The sequence below is a fragment of the Diceros bicornis genome, chromosome 31 (genome assembly GCF_020826845.1).
Source record: "Diceros bicornis minor isolate mBicDic1 chromosome 31, mDicBic1.mat.cur, whole genome shotgun sequence".
Taxonomy (NCBI): Eukaryota; Metazoa; Chordata; class Mammalia; order Perissodactyla; family Rhinocerotidae; genus Diceros; species Diceros bicornis.
The window spans coordinates 9,750,604-9,767,320 of record NC_080770.1 but is presented as its reverse complement, the minus strand read 5'-3'; the positions used below and the strand labels follow the sequence as shown (position 1 = coordinate 9,767,320).

Here is a 16,717-nt window from a genome sequence, read left to right as displayed (position 1 = left end):
GTGATATCTCCTTGTAGTTTTGATTTGCATTTCCCTAATGATTAGTGATGTTGAACATCTTTTCATGTGCCTCATGGCCATCTGTATATCTTATTTGGAAAAATGTCTATTATATCCTCTGTCCATTTGTTGATCAGGTTGTTCATTTTTTGGTTGTTGAGATGTATGAGTTCTTTATATGTTTTGGAAATTGACCCCTTGTTGTATATATGATATGCAAATATTTTCTCCCAGCTGGCAGGTTGCCTTTTTGTTTTTTTGATGGTTTCCTTCACCATGCATAAGCTTTTTAATCTGATGTACTCTGATTTGTTTTTATTTTTTCTTTTCTTCTCCCTGCCTGAGTAGACATGATATTCCAAAAGATACTGCTAAAACTGATGTCAAAGAGTATACTGCCTATGTTTTCTTCAAGGAGTTTTATGGTTTCAGGTCTTCCATTCAAGTTTTTAATCCATTTTGAGTTAATTTTTGTGTATGGTGTAAGATAATGGTCTACTTTCATTCATTTTTCACGTGGCTGTCGAATTTTGCAAACACCATTTATTGAGACTTTCCTTTCTCCACTGTATGTTCTTGGTTCTTTTTCCAAAGATTAGCTGTCCATAGATATGTGGGTTTATTTCTGGGCTCTCAATTCTGTTCCATTGATCTTTGTGTGTGTGTGTTTCTGCCAGTACATGCTGTATTGATTCTATAGCTTTGCAATATATTTTGAATTCAGGGAATGAGAAACCTCCAACTTTGATCTTTTTTCTCAGGATTTCTTTGGCCATTAGGGATCTTTTGTTGTTCCATGTAAATTTAAAGATTCTTTTGTTTTATTTGTGTGAAGAATGACATTGGAATTCTGACTGGGATTGCAATGAATCTGTACATTGCTTTATGTAACATGGATATTTTAACTATGTATATTCTTCCACTCCGTGAGCATGGAACACTTTCTTTTCTTTATCTCTCCTTCAATTTCATTCAATAACATCTTATAGCTTTCTTTGTACAGGTCTTTCACCTCCTTGATTAAATTTATTGCTAGGTATTTTACTCTTATTTTTGCAATTCTACATGGAATTGTATTCTTGATTTCTCTGTCTGCAAGTTTGTTATTAGTGTATAGACGCAACTGATCTTTGTATGTTGATTTTGTATCCTGCAAATTTACTGCATTTGCTGATTATTTCCAACAGTTTTTTGGTGGAGTCTTTAGGGTTTTCTATATATAGAAATATGTCATTGGCAAATAGTGACAATTTTACTTCTTCCTTTCCAGTTTGGATCCCCTTGATATCTTTTTCTTGCCTAATTGCTATGGCTAAAACTTTCAGTACTGTGTTAAGTAAGTGTGGCAAGAGTCGGCCTCCTTGTCTTTTTCCTGTTCTCAGCAGAATAGCTTTCAGTTTTTCACTGTTGAGTATGATGTTGGCTGTGGGTTTGTCATATATGGCCTTTATTATGTTGAGGTCCTTTCCTTCTATAACCATTTTGCAGAGAATTTTTAACATAAATGGATGTTGAATTTTGTCAAATGGTTTCTCTATATGTATTGGGATGATCATGTGACTTTTATTCTTTGTTTTGCAAATGTGGTCTATTACATTGATTCATTTGCAGATGTTGAACATCCCTGAATCATTGGAAAAAATCCCATTTAATAGTTGTGTATGATCTTTTTAATGCATTGTTGCATTCAATTTGCAATATTTTTTGAGGACTTTTGCATCTATGTTCATCAGTGATATTGGGCTGCAATTTTCCTTTTATGTGTTGTCCTTGTCTGGTTTTGGTATCAGACTAATGTTGGCCTCATAAAATGAATCAGGAAGTTTCTCATCCTTTTCAATTTTTTGGAAGAATTTGAGGATAGGTATTAAAACTTCTTTGACTGGTAGAATTCACCAGAGAAGTCATCTAGTCCTGGACTATCGATTTTGGAGAGGTTTTTGGTTACTGTTTCAATCTCTTTACTTATGATTGTCTATTCAGATTCTCTATTTATTCTTGATTCAGTTTGGGGAGGTATATGATTCTATGAATTTATCTATTTCTTCTAGGTTATCCAATTTGTTAGTGTACAGCTTTTCATAGTGTTGTCTGTAATCCTTTGTATTTCTGTGGTGTCTGTTGTAATTTCTCCTCTTTTACTTCTAATTTTATTCATTTGTATCATCTCTCTTTTTTTTTTTGTGTCTGGCTAATGGTTTATCAATTTTATTTATCTTCTCAAAGAACTAGATCTTAGTTGCATTGATCCTGTCTATTTTTTTAGTCTTTATTTCATTTATTACTGTTCTTATTTTTATTATTTTCTTCCTTCTACTGACTTTGGTCTTTGTTCTTCTTTCTAGTTCTTTTAGGTATAGTGTAAGACTGTTTATTTGAGATTTTTTGTGTTTCTTGAGATAGGCCTATATTGCTATAAATTTCCCTCTTAGTACCACTTTTGCTGCATCCCTTAAGTTTGGTAAGTTGTGTTTTCATTTTCATTTGTCTCTAGGTATGTTTTGATTTACCCTTTTATTTCTTCATTGCATCCAGTAGTATGTTGTTTGGTTTCCACATATTTGTGAATTTTTCAGCTTTTTCCTTGTAGTTGATTGTAGTTTCATACCATTGTGGTTGGAAAAAATTCTTGATATGATTTCAATCTTCTTAAATTTATTGAGGCTTGCCTTGTTTTCCAATATGTTGGAAATATGTATCCTTGAGAATGTTCCATGTGCACTGGAGATGAATGTGTATTCTGCTGTTTGGGGATGGAATATTCTATAAATATCTATTAAGTCCATCTATTCTAGTGTTTCACTTAAGGCCACTGTTTTCTTGTTGACTATCTGTCTGGATGATCTATCCATTCTCATAAGTGGGTTGTTAAGTTCCCCTCCTATTATTCTGTTACTGTTGGTCTCTCCCGTTAGGTCTGTTAATAGTTGCTTTATATATTATGGTGCTCCTGTGTAAGGTGCATATATATTAATAAGTATTATGTCTTCTTGATGGAATGTCCCTTTTATCATTCCATAATCTCCATCTTTGTCTCTTCTTATCTTTTTGTCTTGAAGTCTCTTTTGTCTAGTATAAGAACATATACACCTGCTTTCTTTTGGTTGCCATTTTCTTGCAGTATCATCCTCCATTCCTTCACTCTGAGCCTGTTTGTCTTTAGAGCGGAGATGATTATCCTGAAGGTAGTGTATTTTTGGGTCTTCTTTTTTAATCCATCCAACTGCTGTTCGTCTTTTGGTTGGTGATATCAATCCATTTGCATTTAGAGTGATTATTAACATATGAAGGCTTAATACTGCCATTTTATATATTTTTTTCTGGTTGTTCTATAATTCCATTGTTTCTTCTTCCTTGTACTTGTGTCTGCCATTTCAGTTCAGTGGTTTTCTGTGATGTTTTCCTCAGTTTTCTCTTTATTTATGATTTGTGGCTCTGCTCTGATTTTTTCTTTTGTGGTTACCATGAAGTTTGTGTAAGAGATCTCATAGATGAGAGTCTTTTTTCTGATAACCTCTTATCTCCATTATCCTATGCAAGTTCCATCCTTTTCCTCTTCCCCTTATGTTTTTGTTGCTACATGTGTTTTGAGTTTGTAACCAAATAGTAGTTAAAGTTATTTTTGATACTTCCTTTCCCTTTAGTCTTTATGTTATAATTAAATGTTTACTAACCTATTCTGATATACAGCTGCAATTTTCTGATTCTGTCTCTCTATTTATCTCCTTGCTCAAGGCTTTGTAAATCTATGCATTTTTGTTTCAGGTAGGAACGCTCCTATCATCATTTCTTGTAAGGCACATCTAGTGGCAATAAACTCCCTCAGCTTTTGTTTATCTGGGAAAGCTTTAATTTCTCTGTCATATCTTTAGGATAATTTCACTGGATAGAGTATTCTTGGCTGATGGTTTCTGTCATTCAGATTTTGAATTCCACTCTCTTCTAGGCTTTAGGGTTCCTGCTGAGAAGTCTGCAGAAAGCCTGATAGGGGTTCCTTTGTAGGTTATTGTCTTCTCTCTTGCTGTCCTTAATATTTATTCTTTGTAATTGACTTTTGACAGTTTTAATATTATATGCCTTGGAGAAAGTCTTTTTGCATTGAGGCAATTAGAAATTCTATTGGCTTTATGTATTTGCATGTCCAGTTCCTTCCCCAGGTTTGGGAGGTTCTCAGCTATTATATTTTTGAATAAGCTCTCTGCTCATTTCTCCTATTCTAATTCTAGGATAGCTATAATCCTTATGTCACTTTTCCTAATTGAGTCGGATATCTGTTGAAGAATTTCTTCATTTGTTTAAGATCTTATTTTTCTCTCTTCCTCCATGTGAATCATTTCTATGTTTCTATCTTTGACCTCACTAATTCTCTCCTCCATATAGTCTGCTCTATGTTTAATGCTTACTACATAATTTTTAATGTCTTTAATTGTGTTCATCTTCCCTGGCTATGTTTTCTAGTGGACAAAAAGGGAAGTCATCTATCTTGTTCTCTGTTGGGGGTTCACAATACCTATCATTTTGTAACAACTGAACAGTTTGCTATTATTGCTGTTGAAGGTTTTGATGTACACCATGCAGGAGGAGCTGGAGACAGCACAGAACAAACGTTCTCTGTTCGACTTGTTCCGCACACCCAATCTGCGCAAAAGGATCTTTTTACTGTCCTTCGTGAGGTAAGCTTCACACAGTGCATGAGGAACATTAAAACATTAAAATAGTAGAAAATAGTAGAAATGGGATTCTATTTGTTATTTCAGGGGATACCACATACTTGGGGATAGATTTGAGATAAAACATGAGAAAGCCATGAAGATAATTGCTATGTTTACAGGTAGTGAAAGGGTTATGAAAAGACTGACAGAACTAACTGTACAATGAGGAGTTTTGTTATCACATCTTTCTGCTAGGTTCATCACTGGAGATGAGGCTGAGAGAAATCATGGTACAGACTTCTGCTTTAAGTTTCTTCACTTGTTTGTTTTCATTTTAATTAAGGTAAAACTACAAACACTAAAGTGCTCAAATATATGCAGCTCAATGAATATTTCCATATGTAAATATATAACCATCACCCAGATCAGGATCTAGAAAAAACTCTAAAACCCTACAAAACCCCCTCATATATCCTCCATAAAAACACTCTCCACCTCCCAAAAAAACTTAGCTACAACTGTAACATCCAATATCATACTGTAAATTTGTGATGATTTCTAAATAATTAACATGCAATGAAATTGGATTTACAAAGTACCCAAGATTTGTTTTAATCAGGTGTGGTAAGACACACAGACTCAGAAATGATTGTCATGAAGGAATTTTATACTCATAGATCCCTAGATAGACGAGGCACAAAACCCTAGACAGGGGAGACACCAGTGTCAGTCAGAATGCAGAAAGGAAAAGAAAAGAAAAGAAAGAGCATGGCCCAGAGCCTTTATTGTGGTTTTAGTGAGAAGGAATGAGAGAGGAGGATATTTATTCTGAATAAGCATAGGTTTGAATAGTTTGAATAATTTTAGTTGACTCTGGGCTATAGTGGTGGTCTGTAGTTGTCCAATACCTGGCTCTGGGTTGATTTAGGGGAAGGGGAATATTGGCTTAGTGTGTGAGTTTTATAAAAGAGATGGTTGAGGGTGTGTGCTCTGGATTGTGGGTTTGTATATGAAAGGTGCCCTCACAGGGGAGTCATTTGCTATCTTTAGAATTAGCTGCCCCTGAGAAAGACAGACTCTCCAGAATCAAGACCCTAAATGCCAGAGCATCAAAAATATAGAAAATAAGAAAATATAATCAACATAGAAATATTCTACAAATCAGACCATGCCTTCCTACTTGACACTAAGCCCTGGTTTCCTGGCTCAATATTGTCATTTGAAAGACAGAGAATCTAAACCTTATGACATCTATGTTTCCTCTTCCTTTCACCACAGGTTTGCAATCTTCATTTCCTTATTTGGCCTTAGTCTCCACCTGCAGCACTTGGGGAAAAATATTTTCCTGTTCCAGGTTCTTTTTGGTGTAGTCAAAATTCCAAGCAATTATGTTGCACTTTTGGCACTGAATCACCTTGGCCGTCGAGTCAGCCAGATGCTTTTCCTGTTCCTGCTGGGAATCTCCATCCTGGCCATCATATTTATGCCCCAAGGTGAGAAAAGTGCACAGAGTGGGAAATGGCTTCTGAGCATTCCTCAGGGATTGCACTGATCACACTACATGAAGCCAGAAGGAAAGGGGGAATTGCATTCTAGGATTCCCTGAAACCAATATGGGAGGTTAGTACAGCTTCTGCCATGAAGTTGCTGGGAAAAGAACCAAAGGTGAGCAAAGGTCAGCTCAGGTATATGGTTGTCTTCATCACATTCGAGAAGTATCTGGAAACCGATGTCATCAATTACTGGCGGTTTCTCTAGGAAAGCAATTGCTCACTTACCTTTGGCCAATCACACTTTACATAGCAAGCATGGAAGGTCTAGATGCTGTCATTGTATCCCATGTGAGGACACAATATGTCACTTCCTCTGTCTGGGCTCTTGCTTATTCCCACAGTTTCAGTGACAATTTATTCTTTGATCTCTATGTATACACTCATGTGTTTCATATCAGGTCTCTACAACAGCAACTCTGGTTTAGGGACATCATGTTGACCTCAAGAAGACAACAATTCCTTGTCTTCAAGCAGAGAAGTGACAGCAGACACACAGCACTAAGCAGTTAAGAGCCTCTCTCAGAATCTATTTTACTATATTGAATGATCATATGTAGTATATAGCGGAACCCAGGTAGTCACCATGCTTCACCTAACTCCCAGCGTAGATATATGTTTTACAAGATCCTAGATTGGTGGGTTCCACTCCTCATATTGAATGTAGGCAAAGATGTAACTTTGGTGCCTTACAACAGAGCCCACTCCAATGCTGTAACACTCTTAATGAAATTTTTTGGGGGGAGCAAGAGCAAGTCAGGGATAGAAAACTAACTCTCTGACACTTCCCTTAAGTGGTCTCCAAAGTCAGGCTTTTTTGCTAATAGAAGTTCTTATGCTTGAATACTGAAACATTATTGTAGATAAAGCTGCTCTGCAGCTTATCCATTAACATAGAGTTCTGTTCTTTTTTTTTTTTCTGTTTTTTTTTTATTGATGTTTTAATGGTTTCTAACATTGTGAAATTTTGGGTTGTACATTTTTGTTTGTCCATCACCCCATATATGACTCCCTTCACCCCTTGTGCCCACCCCCCACCCCCACTGCCCGGGTAACCACAGTCCAGTTTTCTCTGTCCATGTGTTGGTTTATATTCCACATATGAGTGAGATCATACAGTGTTTGTCTTTCTCTTTCTGGCTTATTTCACTTAACATAATACGCTCCAGGCCCATCCATGTTGTTGCAAATGGGACGATTTTGTCTTTTTTTATGGCTGAGTAGTATTCCATTGTATATATATACCACATTTTCTTAATCCAGTCGTCAGTCGAGGGACACTTAGGTTGCTTCCACTTCTTGGCTATGGTGAATAATGCTGCAATGAACATAGGGGTGCATAAGCCTCTTTGGATTGTTGATTTCAGGTGCGTTGGATAGATTCCCAGTAGTGGGATGGCTGGATCATAGGGCATCTCTATTTTTAATTCTTTGAGGAATCTCCATACCGTTTTCCATAGAGGCTGCACCAATTTGCATTCCCACCAGCTGTGTATGAGGGTTCCTGTTTCTCCACATCCTCTCCAACATTTGTTGTTTTTTGTCTTGGTGATTATAGCCATTCTAACGGGTGTGAGGTGGTATCTTAGTGTTGTTTTGATTTGCATTTCCCTGATGATTAGTGATGTTGAGCATCTTTTCATGTGCCTATTGGCCATCTGTATATCTTCCTTGGAGAAGTGTCTGTTCATTTCCTCTGCCCACTTTTTGATCGGGTTGTTGGTTTTTTTGTTGTTCAATTGTGTGAGTTCTTTATATATTATGGAGATCAACCCCTTGTCAGATGTATGTTTTGCAAATATTCTCTCCCAGCTGGTTGGTTGTTTGTTCATCTTGATTCTGGTTTCATTTGTCTTAGAAAAGCTCTTTAATCTGATAAAGTCCCACTTGTTTATTTTTTCTTTAGTTTCCCTAGTCTGGGTAGGCACGTCATCCGAAAAGATTCCTTTAAAACCAATGTCAAATAGTGTGTTGCCTATATTTTCTTCTATGAGTTTTATAGTTTCAGGTCTCACCTTCAGGTCTTTGATCCATTTTGAGTTAATTTTTGTGAATGGCGATAGCACATGGTCCACTTTCATTCTTTTGCATGTGGCTGTCCAGTTTTCCCAACACCATTTATTGAAGAGACTTTCCTTTCTCCATTGCATGTTCTTAGCACCTTTGTCGAAAATTAGCTGTCCGTATATGTGTGGTTTTATTTCTGGGCTTTCAATTCTGTTCCATTGATCTGTGTGTCTGTTTTTGTACCAGTACCATGCTGTTTTGATTACTATTGCTTTGTAGTATGTTTTGAAGTCAGGAATTGTGATGCCTCCTGCTTTGTTCTTTTTCTTTAGGATTTCTTTAGCTATTCGGGGTCTTTTGTTGCCCCATATAAATTTTAGTATTCTTTTTTCTATTTCTGTGAAGAATGTCATTGGGATTCTGATTGGGATTGCATTGAATCTGTAGATTGCTTTAGGTAATATAGACATTTTAACTATGTTTATTCTTCCAATCCACGTGCATGGGATATCTTTCCATTTCTTTATGTCATCGTGGATTTCCCTCAATAATGTCTTATAGTTCTCATTGTATAGGTCCTTCACCTCCTTGGTAAGATTTATTCCTAGGTATTTTATTCTTTTTGATGCAATTGTAAATGGTATTATCTTTTTGAGCTCTCTTTCTGTTAGTTCATTATTAGCATATAGAAATGCAACTGATTTTTGTAGATTGATTTTGTACCCTGCAACTTTGCTGTAGTTGTTGATTGTTTCTAACAGTTTTCCAACAGATTCTTTAGGGTTTTCTATATATACAATCATGTCATCTGCAAATAGTAAGAGTTTCACTTCTTCGTTACCTATTTGGATTGCTTTTATTCCTTTTTCTTGCCTAATTGCTCTGGCCAAAACCTCCAGTACTATGTTGAACAGGAGTGGTGAGAGTGGGCAGCCCTGCCTCGTTCCTGTTCTCAGAGGAATGGCTTTCAGTCTTTCCCCGTTGAGTATGATGTTAGCTGTGGGTTTGTCATATATGGCCTTTATTATGTTGAGGTACTTTCCTTCTATTCCCATTTTATTGAGAGTTTTTATCATAAATGGATGTTGTATCTTGTCAAATGCCTTCTCTGCATCTATTGAGACGATCATGTGGTTTTTATTCTTTGTTTTGTTGATGTGATGTATCACGTTGATTGATTTGCGGATGTTGAATCATCCCTGTGTCTCTGGTATAAATCCCACTTGATCATGGTGTATGATCTTTTTAATATATTGTTGTATTCGGTTTGCCAATATTTTGTTGAGGATTTTTGCATCAATGTTCATCAGCGATATTGGCCTGTAATTTTCTTTCTTTGTATTGTCTTTGTCTGGTTTTGGTATCAGGGTGATGTTGGCCTCATAGAATGATTCAGGAAGTGTTCCATCTTCCTCTATTTTTTGGAATAGTTTGAGAAGGATGGGTATTAAATCTTCTTTGAATGTTTGGTAAAATTCACTGGAGAAGCCATCTGGTCCTGGACTTTTATTTTTTGGGAGGTTTTTGATTACTATTTCAATCTCTTTACTTGTTATTGGTCTATTCAGATTCTCCATTTCTTCTTGGTTCAATTTTGGGAGGTTGTATAAGTCTAAGAATTTATCTATTTCTTCTAGATTGTCCAATTTATTGGCATATAATTTCTCATAGTATTCTCTTATAATCCTCTGTATTTCCATGGTATCCGTTGTAATTTCTCCTCTTTCATTTCTAATTTTATTTACTTGAGCCTTTTCTCTTTTTTTCTTAGTAAGCCTGGCTAAGGGTTTGTCTATTTTGTTTATCTTCTCGAAGAACCAACTCTTTGTTTCATTAATCCTTTCTACTGTTTTTTTGGTCTCAATATCATTTATTTCTGCTCTGATTTTTATTATTTCTCTCCTTCTGCTGGCTTTGGGCTTTGTTTGTTCTTCTTTTTCTAGTTCTGTTAGGTGTAATTTAAGGTTGCCTATTAGGGCTTTTTCCTGTTTGTTAAGGTGGGCTTGTATCGCTATGAGTTTCCCTCTCAGGACCGCTTTTGCTGCATCCCATATGGTTTGATATGGCATGTTATCATTTTCGTTTGTTTCCAGATAGTTTTTGATTTCTCCTTTAATTTCATCAATGATCCATTGGTTGTTCAGTAGCATGTTGTTTAATCTCCACATTTTTGTCACTTTCCCAGTTTTTTTTCCTGGTTCATTTCCAGTTTCATAGCCTTATGGTCTGAAAAGATGCTTGTTATGATTTCAATCTTCTTAAATTTATTGAGGCTTGCTTTGTTTCCCAACATATGGTCTATCCTAGAGAATGTTCCATGCGCGCTTGAGAAGAATGTGTAGTCAGCTGTTTTTGGGTGGAGTGCTCTGTATATGTCTACTAGGTCCATCTTGTCCAGTTTTTCATTTAAGTCTAATATTTCTTTATTAACTTTTTGTCTGGATGATCTATCCATTGCTGTAAGTGGGGTGTTAAGATCCCCTACTATTATTGTGTTGTTGTTGATTTCTCCTTTTAGGTTTGTTAATAGTTGTTTTATGTACATTGGTGCTCCTATGTTGGGTGCATATATATTTATAAGTGATATGTCTTCTTGATGGAGTGTCCCTTTTATCATTACATATTTCCCTTCTTTGTCTTTCTTAACCTGTTTTATCTTGAAGTCTACTTTGTCTGATAAGAGTATGGCAACACCTGCTTTCTTTTGTTTGCCATTAGCTTGGAGTATTGTCTTCCATCCTTTCACTCTGAGCCTGTGCTTGTCTTTAGTGCTAAGATGTGTTTCCTGAAGGCAGTATATTGTTGGGTCTTGCTTTTTAATCCATCCTGCCACTCTGTATCTTTTGATTGGAGAGTTCAATCCATTTACATTTAGGGTAATTATTGAAATATGAGGGCTGAATGTTGCTCTTTTGTCACTTATTTTCTGGTTCTTTTGCATTTCCTTTGTTTCCTGTCCCATTTGTTTTGGACTGCCAATTCAGTTTGGTTGTTCTGTCTTATGATTCTTCTAGTTTTCTCTTTGTTTATCATATGTGGTTTTGCTTTGATTATTTGTTTAGTGGTTACCTTGAGGTTTGGGCAAAAAATCTTGTGTATGAGATAGTCCATTATCTGATAGCCTCCTATTTCCTTATACTAAGTCAATTCAGTCACTTTCCTCTTCCCCTTCTAAGTTGCTCTTGTTATACCTTATTCTATCTTGTGTTGTGGCTGTGTGTTTACAGTGATGAGGTTAAATTTATTTTTGGTGAATTTCTTCCTTTGATCTTTGAGTTTAGTATTTAAGTGGTTGCTAACCTATTCTGGTAAAGATCTACTATTTCTCTGATTTTGTCTACCTACTTTTCTCCTTCCTCCAAGCTTTGTGTTCCCTTTCTCTTCTTTTTTTCAGGCCTGAGGGCCTTCTTGAGTATTTCTTGTAGTGGGGGTCTCGTGGCCATGAACTCCCTCAGCTTTTGTTTATCTGGGAAAGTTACTATTTCTCCATCATATTTGAAGGGTATTTTTGCTGGATAGAGTATTCTTGGCTGAAAGTTTTTGTCTTTTAGTATTTTGAATATATCATTCCAGTCTCTTCTAGCCTGAAAAGTTTCTGTTGAGAAATCCGATGAGAGCCTGATGGGAGTTCCTTTGTACGTTATTTTTTGTTTTTGTCTAGCTGCCCTTAATATTGTTTCTTTGTCGTTGACCCTGGCTAGCCTTACCACTAGGTGTCGTGGTGAAGGCCTTTGTCTGTTAATATATATAGGCGTCCTGTTGGCTTCGCTTACTGGTATTTCCTGCTCCTTCCCCAGATTTGGGAAATTTTCAGCTATTATTTCCTTGAATAGGCTCTCTGTTCCTCTTTCCCTCTCCTCTCCCTCAGGAATACCTATAATTCTTATGTTACATTTTCTAATAGAGTCCGATATTTCTCGGAGTCTTTCTTCATTTCTTTTTAGTCTTAGTTCTCTCTCTTCTTCCATCTGGAGTATATCTGTATTCCTATCCTCTAAAGTACTAATTCTTTCCTCCATATTGTCAGCTCTGTTCTTTAAAGATTCCAGATTCTCCTTTATCTCCTCCATTGTGTTCTTCATCTCCATCAGCACTGATTGGTTTTTCTTTATGATTTCAATCTCTTTTGTGAAGAAACTCCTAATCTCATTGAATTGTTTGTCTGTGTTGTCTCGTATTTCGTTGAGTGTTTTTATGATAGCTATTTTGAAATCTCTGTCATTTAGTCTATGGATTTCTGTGTCTTCGGGGTTGATTTCTGGGTGCTTGTCATTTTGTTTCTGGTCTGGTGATTTCATATATTTTTGCATTGTGGTTCCTGTGTTGGTTTTGATTTTCCTCATCCTGGAAGTCTCTGGTTGCAATTTCCACCTGCCGCCACTGTCTGGTGGTAAAGGGCTGTGTAGTCTAAGCCCCCTGCCCTCTGCCCCAGTTTTTCTGCTGTGATCCGCAGTTTTGTTTTGTTTTGTTTTGTTTTTTCCCCACTGCGATCCACGGGTCCAGTCCAGTTTGTTCAGGTCTTCCTCGGATTGCTAGGTCTGGTCGAGCTGCCGACTCCAGGTTCCGGGGAGGGGGGAGCTCTCTCTTTTGCCCTCTGGGTCCCTGACGTGGCAGGCTTCTCGTTTGCCCCTCTTTATCCGCTCTCTGGGGTGCTCAGATGTTGATGTTAGCCCTGTGGCTCCTCTGAGCCCTCTGTGCGGGAGTTTCCCACTGGCTGAGAGAGCCCGAAGAGCTACAGTTTTCCCGCCGAGGGCCGCCCCTCCCCCCTCTCTGGGAGCCGCGCGGACCGGATCGCTGATCTGATGGGGAGGGAGCAGAGTTCTCCTTACCTCTCCCCACTTCCTCCGGGGGCCCAGCACGTTCCGCTCTCAGATGTGCGGCAGTGTGGATCCCTCCACTCTACGTTTTCACTGTCTGGGATTCCGTTGTTGGTCTGTGGCTGTTGCTTTTGTTGTATCTTGTGGGGGAAGAATTCACGGGAAAGCTCACTCCGCCATGATGCTGACGTCACTCCTAGAGTTCTGTTCTTTTATTACTCTCTTCTGTATTATTAGCCTCATGTCTATATTGTGCATGTTCTTATATTTTAAACTCTCAAAGAGATGGATAAGTCTTACACCCCTCAGTAATTGCTCACATGACTGTCCTACATTCTACGTGAAGGGCAAAGGAGACACAGAACAGAATTAATGCAAGAGAGCACCTGCTAGACTCACCTTCTCCTCTCCGTTTCTGGAAAATCTCAGATATGCAAGGAGAGTTGATGAAATAACTCAATCCTTTTATTTAGTGTAAGTCACAATATGTAGATAGTCACATTTCTCAGCTGATTAAACACTGCACATTGTCTGCCTCTGTGCAGTTTCTCTACAATATATTTAATACTTGCAAACACCTCCAGTAGGGTCTTTTTCATTTGAAATTTGAGGAATGTTGATTTCTGAAGCTCTAATTTTCTGAGTCTCACTGGTCTTCCCTTCTCCAGAAATGCAGGCCCTGCGTGTGCTTTTGGCAACTTTGGGAACAGGATTTTCTTCTGCCACTCTCACCAGTTCTGTTACCCATGGAAGTGAACTATTCCCCACTGTAATCAGGTACAAAGCTCACGGATGCTCTTGCAGAATCAGAACAGGCCTTTCCCAGATAACTTACACTTATTGGAGAAAGCAAACTAAGATGGATTAGTTATCAAAGGTAATGAGTTATAATAGTAATAATAACAACAAAAATTATAGCCAAATTCTAGATGACTTTTTGCCAGGCCTGTGTTAAGTCCTTTAGTGTTTCTTCTCCTGTAATCTTCTGAACCACATGAAGTGTAAATGCTCTGGAAAACAGTATTTTTTCAATGATCAAATTGTGTCTTAAGACACATGTGCAATTGAAAAAAAAATTGCTAGCAAATAAGAGAGAAAATGTCCAAAATAAGAGTATGTCATCAATCTCCACATCTAAACACACTGATGTGCTGTCTGCCATAACCAAAGCAAAATAATAGATCACAAATTATATGTCTGGACTTTCATTAGATTTCTTAATTATTGTTTGCACCCCAAGAGCAGTAGCTTTAGGGATCGCTGGAACTGCTGCTAATGTAGGGGCAGCCCTGGCTCCCCTCTTGATGATCTTAACGGTGTATTCCCCACACCTGCCGTGGATCATGTATGGAGTCTTCCCCATCGTCGCTGGATTTGTTGTCCAACTCCTTCCTGAAACCAGGAATCAGCCTCTGCCTGACTCCATCCAGGATGTGGAAAATAAGTGAGTAAACCCCTGGCTGTCTCTTAGGGTTCCTGTGCACTCTAGGTCTGTGATGAGGAGGGCGACACACCATTCAGGGTCATTTTCCCCAGGGGAAGGTCTAGATCCAGACTATTTCCATGTGGTCAGTGCCTTCGGTTTGGCTACAGCCTCATCTTGCCCCCACGGTGACCTCAGACTCCCCCAGGGCTCCCTAGACCACACAGATCCTCTCTGCCTGGCCTGCACCAGTAGGTTTAGTGGTAAAGAGGCCAAAATTAGGCACCCTAGTGTGACATACACAGCCTTGAAGGTATTTCACAATCATGCACTGATCCAAACACCAGATTCTCATCCTCCTGTCCCTGGAAGTCCTCAGTCAAGGGAGTGCAGGTAAGCTCTCTGACTACTGGTTCCCATAGACCGGTATAACCTGATTCTGATTCTCCAGAGAAACAGAACCAATAGGATGTGTATATATACAGTGACATTTATTTTGAGGAACTGGCTCACAAGATTGTAGGGCTGGCAAGTCTGAAATCTGCAAGCAGGCAGCAGTCTGGAGACCCAGGGAAGAGCTGAAGGAAGAGAAGAATTCTCCAGTCTGAAGGCAATCTGCAGGCAGAATTTCTTGTTCCTCTGGTGGACCTATCTTCTTCCCCTAAGGCCTTCAATTGATTGGACAAGGCCCTCCACATTGTGGAGGGTAATGTGCTTCACTCACAGTTTACTTATTTAAATACCAATAACATTTAAAAGATGCTTTCACAGAATCATCTAGACTGATATTTGACCAAACATCTGGGCACTCTGGCCTAATCAAGATTAACCACCACAAGGCCTGAGGACTGCCCTGGTCACTGAAGAATCTGAGGGTGATCAGGGTGAGGACAGGAGCCCCTCCCACAGATGACAACATTTCTCAGGGGAAGGCGTCCTGTTGTGCTGCCTGTGAGATTCAGACCATCTGGTTTTCACTGGGAAGGAAAATGTTGAGAAAAGAGATTTTAAAGTGATGAAGAATGGGAAAAGATTCTCAAACTTTTCTGTACTTCCTTTGCCTTTTCCAAAACCCCTCTTTCCAAAGCCTTGGTGTACAAGGGTGAGAGTAGAAACTGTCAAAGGTGCTCTCCCAAATCTCGCCCTGGGAGCTGGGTCTTTTTCTTCACAAGATTTACTCACATCTTTGGGGCAGGGTTAATGGTTTATAGTAAAGCTGTTTGGTGAAGGATAGGATTGCTCTAAAGAATGCAGGATATATATGCTTGTTCCATGTCTTTTCATTTTCTGTGTTTATTTGTTTGTTGGTACATTGTATTTATACCAGGAGAAAAGTCTCAAGAAAAGCAAAGCGGGAAGATACGTCCACGAAAGTTACACAGTTTTAAGGAATTCCAGGAAATAACAGCTGATTGAAGAGTAAAATAAAGGGTGGCACATGAGATAATTCCTCATAAGGGAAAATATGTAACATAAATAAATAAAAATATATAATGGAAAAATTGATATTTGCTAATTGCAGTATTAAATTACCAAATATGAAATACCTATAATTAATCATAATAAGATATGTGAAGAAAACCATTGTATTTTTTTTTGCTGAGGAAGATTAGCCCTGATCTAACGTCTGTTGCCAATCTTCCTGTTTTGGATGTGAGTCACTGCCACGGCATGGCTGATGAGTGGTGTAAGTCCACACCTAGGATCCGAACCCATGAACCCGGGCCACTGAAGTGGAGCATGCTGAACTTAAACACTAGGCCATGGGGACAGCCCCGTAAACCATAATATTTTAAAAGAACTTAGAACAGTTGTACAGTTGTAGATAACTAGCATGTTTCTGGCTAGGAAGGTTGATTAGTACTAATAGTAACAATTCTTCCCCAATTAATTGGTATAATCATTGACATAATTATAATGTACACCTGAAATTTATACAATGTTATAAACCAATGTTACTGCAAAAAACAAAAAATTAAAAAATAAATAAATAAATAAGTGGAATAAAAAAACTACATACTGTCAGAAGAATCTGCAAAATAGTTACAAATTTATCTAGAAATTAACAATAAACAAGACAACTCAAAAAAAGAGGCTCATGGAGTGGCAGAAGGCTGGCTAGTGTATGGGGCAGCATATACTGGACTTTATTATTGCTGCAATAGTCAAAACAGTAATAGCAGATGCATTTAGGTATCGAAGGAAGTCCAGAAACAGGCCACAGTAAAAGTAACACTTAACATATAATTTGGGCACCCTAAATCACAG

The 16,717-nt window shown here is 38.0% G+C and overlaps 1 protein-coding gene across 2 annotated transcripts in view; it reads left to right on the top strand.

Annotated features, from left to right (window-relative positions):
- LOC131395507 (organic anion transporter 7-like) overlaps positions 1-15,879 on the top strand; it is a 44,097-nt gene extending 28,218 nt beyond the window's left edge. Inside the window, exons 6-10 of one of the 2 annotated variants that reach the window (XM_058527375.1) lie at positions 4,558-4,673; positions 5,931-6,145; positions 13,695-13,803; positions 14,267-14,470; positions 15,777-15,879. In XM_058527375.1, coding sequence (XP_058383358.1) covers positions 4,558-4,673; positions 5,931-6,145; positions 13,695-13,803; positions 14,267-14,470; positions 15,777-15,837 — 705 coding nt within the window. In that variant the 3' untranslated portion in view covers positions 15,838-15,879. The remainder of the gene's footprint in view (positions 1-4,557; positions 4,674-5,930; positions 6,146-13,694; positions 13,804-14,266; positions 14,471-15,776) is intronic. The other variant, XM_058527374.1, reaches the window with a different exon arrangement.
- Positions 15,880-16,717: the final 838 nt, after the last annotated feature.